The following is a 9,165-nucleotide window of genomic DNA, read 5'->3' on the forward strand; positions in this document are numbered from 1 at the left end:
CTCTAAATATCCGTCTTCATTGTTCTACCCAATTCGAAGTCATATTTTACGAACACTTATAACTGACCTACTACATGTTCGCTCCACTTAACATCTCAACAAACGGTATGAGCACCGTACGCCTTCTCAACACAGTCATCTTTGTTGCTAGGAAAAGGGGAATATACCTACAGAATTCGAGAATACATCCGTTTCAACTCCTTTTGCGCTATATACGACTTGCATATAAACTTAATTCAACATAGATAGTGAATCTTTTGACACGTGGTTAAGAATTAATGATTCATACAAGACTTTATGCACGTATAATCTAATGAGTAGCATTAATGTAACTTGCAAGCACAGTTGTTATACATAACTATGTAGGGTAGCCTGCCCTTAACGAGAGAAGCACATAAGATGAATACGTAAAAAAATCTTAAATTATATTCATTGTGACATAAGTACTTCGATTTTTTTTTTTTGTATCATCAAAAACTTTATACTTGTCCATTATAATACAAATACCCCTACTTTTTAAAAAGACTCAAGCTTAAGTATATGTGACATATGTACTTTCTATTTTAGTTCCATTCATACTAAATTTAGATTTTTTATGACAAAGAAAAAGTTGAGGGTATATGTGTCTCGATGTGTAAGTTTATGATCTTTTGTGATATAAAAAAAAGTTCAGAATGTATGTGTCATAGTGGATGAAGTTTGGAATTTTCTCTGGTATTAATTCTAATGTAAATTTCCACGGAGTTTCATCCTTTCCAATCTAGGATAACATGCAGAAACCATAGCTAGGTTGGTCATTTTAATTACATTCATGTACCGGAAGGTTCAATAGAATCTATCTATATTATATATAGTGACATATAACATTAAGTTACCCGACATTGAATATCGACCCCACGTTCCTTGTACTCAAGACCGATGCTCCTCGAGAACATTGCCATAAAACTGCAATTAACAAACAGAATACAATTCTCAATTAGCATATGTAGAGTCCACGATGATACGGTCTGGTCTCCTCCATTGACGGAGGAGGCGAGGTGACGCCGGCTATTTGACAGAGAGGGCGAGGCGGCTTGGAAGTGGTGGAAAGTGACTATGGACGAGGAAACATCGAGGCTGCATCTTTCTATTGGTTGGGACGGTGACCGGCAGTCGCGACTGTGGCGGTGGCAGGGTGACCAAGTAGAGAGGATGAGCTGAAGCGGTCGTCCCGGTTGAAGACTAGCATTCTCAGTTGCATAACTGTTAAGAAGTGATCCATTTACTAGAGAAATCTAGGATAATTATACAAAAATATCTGGTCATCAGGCGGTAATTGAAGTGCGTGGAGTTGTCCCGACCTTTTTGTAGAAAAATCTTAGACAAATGGAAAAGAGTGAATGGGTTAAAAAGAAGACACGTAGCCTGTGTCTTTACCTCTTGTAAATCTCCCTATAAATAGGCTTGATGGGCGTTGTAGAATGTATATATATATCGTGGAATGCACACTACAATCCAATGAACTTCCCCTTCCCTTCTTGTGCTTCTAATCATCCCATGGCTAGTATTGTCCCGCGTACATAAACTCTTGGTTCATGCTTAAAAATTTTCGGCCACCGATGAAATGTCACACTCCCTCTAACTTGGAAGGTCACACTCCATCTAAATGGAAGCTGTAATTGGACAGTATATGTGGAACCCGCACCATTCCAAAGTGGAATTATCAATCTATCCTGCTCATTCTAAGTTCCATCTTTCAAATCTCGTATGACTTTCAAGTAATCAAATTATTTCTCTTGATTCAGAATCAAATAGGTCGTCCACAATTCAAGGACAACCATTAAAAATTAATGTGCCAAATATATATTAGATGCAACTAAAATAGATGGTATATATGTCATATCTATATAAGTTGGGGGTATTTGTGTATAATAGGTATAGTTTAGGATCTTTTCGTCACATCTGCCTCATTACTTTTAACTTTTTTAAAGTTTGTGTCACAAGTCTTTTGATTTTTTATAATATTAACTACTCAAGACCTCAAAAACAATGCTTATAGCAACTTTTAGATACGTATTTATTTTTGGAGTCTGATTTCTTTATAAGTGAAGTAAAGATAGGAGAGGACAACGATTTTAAGCAGGCCCATTGGTGGAAACCTTATTTAGCACACAACCGAGGGCTTTTATAGCATAACGTGACAATTCCAAAAGAGCCACGACAGGCTTTTTAAGACCATGCACCCTAGACACCCAACGTCAAAGGCGGTGCCGTCCGAGAATTATTGTGGCGCATGGCCATGGATGGCCATCGTGCTCCAACCCCTCCTTTTCTCATCCATTTTACGTAGCGTTGACCATACCAAATGATGAATGCCTCTGTGGCACGCACCGCGAACCCTTGCACCGCATGTAACCAGTAAGGGTTGCGCTGACGCTCGTACCCGATCTACCGCACACTTGCTCCGCCAAACATCTCGGGAGACGGCAAGAGCATCGAGCACCTCCTCGACATGGTCATCTTTGTAGCTATGAAAAGGGGGACCTATATCAGGAGAATTCGAGAATACGTCAATTTCCACTTTTTTGGACCGTATATGGCTGGTATTAGGGTACGGTTTTGGGGGTCAGCAGTAATGAGTGAGGCATGCAGGGTTAATAAATTTACCGACCCATTTCACTTATTACAAAAGTATACAATCAGTATTGCACGCTTCTTTCCACAACTTTTTTTTGGTAGTTTTTGTAGTATAATATCACTCCATGAGAATTGTCCAAAAAGTCCTAAACCTATTATACGGTGAGCAATTTAGTTTTAAACATTTTAAATGTATCGATTTAATTATAAACCCTTTGACAATTTACTTAGTCCTAAACTTTTTAATTGTGCTAATTTAATTATAAACATTTTGAAGATTTATCAATTAGTCCTAAACTTATTATTTGGATATTCGACCGAAAGGGCCACATTGCCAAATCATCAAAATGTTTAGGACTAATTGGATGAATGTTTATGACTAAATTGATACAATTAAAAAGTACTGAACTAGCCTTCATATAATACTTTCTAAACAATATAGCATCTTTCGAGAACACCTACCTTTTAGGAGAACTCACAAGTGAAAGAGCAAATAAGTGATTGCAAAGCTTGGCTGGAATGAAACATGACAAGATTTTGCCATGGACCACGAAATAGGCCGGATTATACGACCCCCAACATGCGTTATGGAATTGTCACTAATCGCCAAGTACCTGGGCTTCTAATCATCTTTTCTCTATTTGTGAAGTCATGGAGAATGAGAACTTGCCCCTAGTCTTTATTCTTTTGGGCTGAATATTACTCATTGAACAAGACTAAACTGATCTATTGGAACATGAGTGGTTGTCGCGTTATTGGGAGAGAAAGTATATTATGCATCCATTTTACTACTGACGTGGAGAAATGAGTCAATCGGTTTCAATAAAGTGATTGAGAGTTATGAAGGGAAATTCATCGGTGTTTGATTTTTTTTTTAAAAGAAATATGTAAACATTAACAATGTTCTTCCACAAATTTATGAGTGTTTAGTAAAGAGCAAAAGAAAGGACGAAAGAAAGGAGACATAAGAATTCTAACCATATCATCACAATACCTAAATGATATATGATTTTTCTCATATATTTACCTGACGTTTAATATCAATTCTTTGTCTCTTGTACTTCAGATTGATGCTTTTTGAGAACATAACCAGAAAACTGCAACGAATCACATTGTTCTATCAAGTTCACATGATTGAACTATGATAATAAATATGATATAGACTTTTACACTGTTGCAAGGTCCTTTTAGATCCAAATAATGTCAAACCTACTAAATAGCTGGAACGTTAAGCGATGCACAAACTTTTATCCTTCGTTGAATTTGATTAACTTCTTATTACAACTTATAGTCCATCACATTGTTTACCATGTCAAATTTGTATATAGCTACAATGCTGACACAGCTACAATCCTAAAAGGAAATTAGTAAGAAAGTGAAGACTTTGCGATATGTATTAACAAATTACCGAAAACTGAAGGAAAATTGAAAGCACCTCGGGTACGGATACTCTCAACATGCTCTCCATCAACTCTCGATCCACCTCGTGAAAGCACCTCGGGTACGGATAAGCCGACCCCGCGTTGTTGACGAGCAACCCAACGTCGATCCCTTCCGTGGCTCCCGCAATGGCTGCTGCTATCTCCTCTCCGCTCAACTTCGTGAGGTCCGCGAACCCAGTCTTGACCTGGACAAACTATTTCATGCGTCGGATATACCATCACTCGGGAATTCACACGAATTTTTAATGTAAATGGCATATGAAGTGCTAACTATGTGATGGACCTCGGTGGTTGCTCCGCATCTATCCCTCAACTCACTCAAGGTGGCTTCGATTTTGCTGGGGTTCCACCCAATGAGCCCAAGGTTGAGGCCCTTGGAGGCGAGCTCGAAGACCAAGGCTTTCTTGATGCCGTCGGTGGTGCCGGTGACAACGGCCCAAAGGCCGTAGTCTTGCATGTCTTTCGTGTTGGAGAAAAATTTCCTATTTGTTTTGAAGTTAACAAAACGTTTCCATCAGTCTAGTCTGAAGACTTGAAGACTCTATCGTTAAAGTCTGAAGACCTCCAAACTCAAGATTTAAAGTCTGCCCTCATTGAGTTTTTCCAGACTGACGAAGAAAAGTATTATCCTTTGAAGAAGACTTATCCAAATGCGGGAATATCTTTAAGGATTTGATTCGTGCGGTTGAAGAAGATCTCATGGCTAGAGATTGCACCTCGAGATCTATTATTCGTATTGAAATTAAGTCGAGTATATACTTGGAGGTTCTACTTATCGAAACCTAGATCCTAATTGTATGAGCAAGCAGGATTGGTGGGCTATCATCATATTCTTTAAGTAACTCGAGATCTCCCTAATTCATTCTGTCCAATGGGTTGATTGGAAGAACTTCTTTGGAAGGTGCCAACGGTTATAAAGGCATGGAGGAATATATAAGGAAAACGCTCTAATTATTCGAGTGGGTGAAAAGATAGAAAAATTCCAAAATATGAAGCTCTTTGTTCTTTGCCGTTTCAATTGATTGAGCTTAAATTTGTACTCAAAAGAGAGATTAGATATTTGTGAGACCTTGAGGAAGTGTAGCAGAGTCTCTACACTGTGGAATCAAGGACGTGAGACTATAAAATCTCTTTTGATTCTTAGTGGAATTCAGCCAGTGGACTGTCAGTGCGAGAGAGTGGACGTAGGCTTGGTCTAAGCCGAACCACTATAAACCTTGTGTTTTGATTCTCTATCCCTAAACTCTTTACTTTAAATCGCAGCTCTATATAACTGTTAATAGTTGTTCACGACTTCAGTTTATTATTCTTAGAAGTTAATTTGTTTTGATAAGATTTGCAAAAACTTCTTTGATCACCTATTCACCCCTCCTCTAGGTGCTCTTACTAGCCCTTTCACTTCGGCTTCCTCAGGATGTCAGAGTTTGAAAAATAAGCGAAGTAGAAGAGAGAACAAAGAACTTGTAATTTGTATATCTCTTTATATGAATGATTTACCTTGTATGAGTCCCTATTTATAGTACATTAAATGTCTAACTAAGGAAAAGAAAGAGAATATACATCAAATCAAATCCAATCATAGATTGACATAATTAATCAATTATAATCTCCTGTAATCTTGGATTGATTGATCATGATCTTCAACTCGATCTTCACATATCTCCAACACTCCCCCTCAAGCTGACGGCTGGTATATGTCCAAGACGCCTAGCTTGCTTAGTAGATATACGTGTTATCTTTGACATAATGGTTTGGTAAAAATATTAGCGGACTGTTCCGTAGTTCCAATTCCATTTGTCTTGATTACTCCTTCTTGAATCTTGTCTCAAGTGTAGTGGCAGTTGACTTCAATATGTTTTGTTCTCTCAAGAAAAATGGGATTTGCTGCAAGTTTGAGGGTTGCGTCATTGTCGCAATATAGGTTTGTTGGCCCTTTGACTCGTATCCTAAGATCTAAAAGTAGGCCTCGTATCCAAACTATTTCACAAACGGTTTTAGCCATAGCTCGATACTCAGCTTCGGCAAATGAAAGAGATATAGTGGATTGCTTATTCGTCTTCCATGAAAGCAACGACTTTCCCAATTTAATGCAAAAACCAGTGATTGATCTCCGACTCATAGGACATGTGGCATAATCTATGTCACAATAAGCTGCCATTTCGAGATTGCAATCTCGTGAAAGAAGTATTCCAAGGCTTGGACATTTCTTCAAATACTTTATAACCTTCAAGGAGGCATTCATGTGAGATTCCTTCGGGTTATGCATGAATTGACTAAGTGTCTGTATTGCATAACATATGTTCGGTCTAGTCATGGTGAGATATATAATTTTCCCTACGAGCCTTTGATAACGGGATGGATCTTCAAGCAGAGGGTAGTTAATCTTAGATGATGATCCAACATCATAGTCAATGGTAGTCAACTTGATATTATGATCGATAGGAATGACAGCTGGTTTACATCCAGATAACCTTGCTTCTGATATGATCTCTAACACAAATTTCTGTTGACTAAGAGAAATTCCTAGTTCTGAACGAGCAATCTCAATGCCAAGGAAATACTTGGGAGGTCCCAAATCTTTAATACGAAAGCTAGAATGCAAATATTTCTTAAGTCTCTTGATGCCCAATTCATCGTTTCCCATAATGAGTATGTCATCAACATATATCATCAGGTAGATTGAAGACGTACCTTTTGTCCAAGAGAATAGGGCATAATCATGCTTGGATTGTTTAAAACCAATGGCTGTTAGAGCTGAAGTGAACTTTGCATACAACTGACGAGAAGCTTGCTTGAATCCATAAAGGGACTTACGGAGACAACATACTCCAGACTCCCCCTGTCACCGTAATCCCAGTGGAAGATCCATATATATTTCTTCATCAAGATCTCCACGAAGAAAGGCATTGTGGACATCCATTTGATGTAATTCCCAGTCCCAGAAAGCAGCAACAGAAAGGAAGGAACGAACAGTGACATCCTTCGCAACTGGAGAGAATGTTTCGTGATAGTCAAAACCTTCACGTTGCATAAAACCCTTTGCCACTAAGCGAGCCTTATAGCTTTCCACAGAACCATCAGCCTTGTACTTGATCTTGTATACCCATTTGCAGCCAATTGGTTTACAATTAACAGGTAACGGTACTATATCCCATGTGTGATTCTCTATCAAGGCATGCAACTCAGCTTCCATAGCCTTTTGCCATCGTGGATCACGAATGGCAACATCATAAGATGATGGCTCTATTTCTTTGGAGATATGACTAATGCAACACATATGCTCCGTAGATAGACAATTGAACAAGACATAAGAGGAGATAGGATACGGAGTACCTGATGAATTGAGAGAGGCACAAACATAATCCTTTGTCCAAGTTGGGGGACGAGTGGTTCGTCCTGACCATCGTGGAGGAATATGATCAGATGCAGGAGATGATACCTCAGAAAAAGATTGAGAAGATAATTGTTTAGAATAGATGTCTCTTCAATTGACATTGTAGATTTCGAAGCTGAGTATTCTGGGATAGGTAAAGATGCTGCATTTGTCTCGATCACGGGAGAAGAAGTCAGGACATATATATATATAATGGGTATTCAGTGATAAATCTTCCTCAAATAGAAAATTTCTGTTCTGCTAATTTGAGCTTGAAGATTCACTTGAAGATACCTCATCCTAAAAAGGGAAAACATCTTCATGAAAAACACGTCTCTACTTACAAAAAAGTTACTTGTCGATGGCTCAAAAACACGGTATCCCTTTTGGAAAGTTGGATAACCCATAAAAATACATTGTCTGGCTCGGGGACTCATCTTGTCACGAGGACCTAGGGCAGTAGTATAGCATAAGCAGCCAAAAACTCTCAAATGATTTACTTCAGGGTTCTTTCCAAATAAAATCTCAAAAGGTGTGCGTCCATTGAGAACCCTAGTTTGCATGCGATTAATCAGGTAGGCTGCTGTGACCACACAATCTCCCCAGAAAGTTTCAGGGATGAAAGCTTGAAATTTAAGTGCACGTGCGACTTCTAGAAGATGGCGGTGTTTCCGCTCAACAACCCCATTTTGTTGAGGTGTATAAATGCATGTACTTTCATGTAAAATTCCATGCGAGGAAAATAGGGATTGAAAGTCATGACTAGAGAATTCTTTCCCATTATTTGTTCGAATACGTTGAACAAATTTTCCAAACTAATTTTTTGTCAGAGTGAAGAAACTTTTTAAGTGAGAAAGAGCTTGACTCTTTGACTGCATAAGAAAGACCCATGTAGCACGAGAATGATCGTTTACAATAATGAGGAAGAAACGAGACCCATCACGATGTGGGGTATGATAGGGCCCTCGAATGTCTACACAAATTAAAGAGAAATTTCTGTAGCTCGGGATTTGCTTGTGGAAAAGGGAACACGTGATTATTTTAAAAGAGGACAGACATCACATTGAGGATGTGGAAAGGAAGCATTGTGACCAAAACGTCGATGAGAAAGGATAACCTTATCATTGGTAGCAACGTTACACAATGATTTTTTTTATTCACAGAAATACATGATAAATCAAAATTTTTGGGAAAATTTGTCCAAAAATATCATCCTTGTGAAAGACTACTCAAGTCCATTAGTTTGCTAGTCGAAAGGGCCTAAAAAAGATAGGTGTCAGAATTGAAGAGGATTCTACATGAATTATCCTCACAGGCCTTTGATACTGAGATAAGATTGAACTCAAACTGAGGGATATAAAACACATTTTAAAGAGTAATAGAAGAGCTAAGATGTATTGTCCCTATTTTTGTGACATTTGTGGTATTTCCATTTGGAAGTTTTACAGTGACATGGAAAATATATTTATGAGTATGGGAAAAGAAACTCTCGTTACAGATAATGTGGTCACTAGCACCTGAATCAATTATCCATGCATCATGAGAAATAGAGCTGAAGCAAAATGAAGTACCTGAGAAGCTTGCCCTGTTATCAGATATTTCCAGCTGTCTTAGGGCCCTCTGTGGCATCCCAAAATTCAAGGCAACCTCTAGATGTATGGATTGGAATTGCCTTTGGTTTATGCTTTTGGCCATGTGGGATTATGGATTGGAATTTATTAAGATAGGTCACAA

At 38.4% G+C, this 9,165-nt stretch overlaps 1 protein-coding gene across 1 annotated transcript in view; it reads right to left on the reverse strand.

Moving 5' to 3' along the window:
* Window positions 1–4,515, reverse strand: part of LOC120286053 (very-long-chain 3-oxoacyl-CoA reductase 1-like) — a 28,317-nt gene extending 23,802 nt beyond the window's left edge. The window contains exon 1 of the mRNA XM_039300277.1: window positions 4,330–4,515. Coding sequence (XP_039156211.1) covers window positions 4,330–4,515 — 186 coding nt within the window. The remainder of the gene's footprint in view (window positions 1–4,329) is intronic.
* Between the last annotated feature and the right edge of the window lie 4,650 nt (window positions 4,516–9,165).

The sequence above is a fragment of the Eucalyptus grandis genome, chromosome 8 (genome assembly GCF_016545825.1).
Source record: "Eucalyptus grandis isolate ANBG69807.140 chromosome 8, ASM1654582v1, whole genome shotgun sequence".
NCBI lineage: Eukaryota > Viridiplantae > Streptophyta > Magnoliopsida > Myrtales > Myrtaceae > Eucalyptus > Eucalyptus grandis.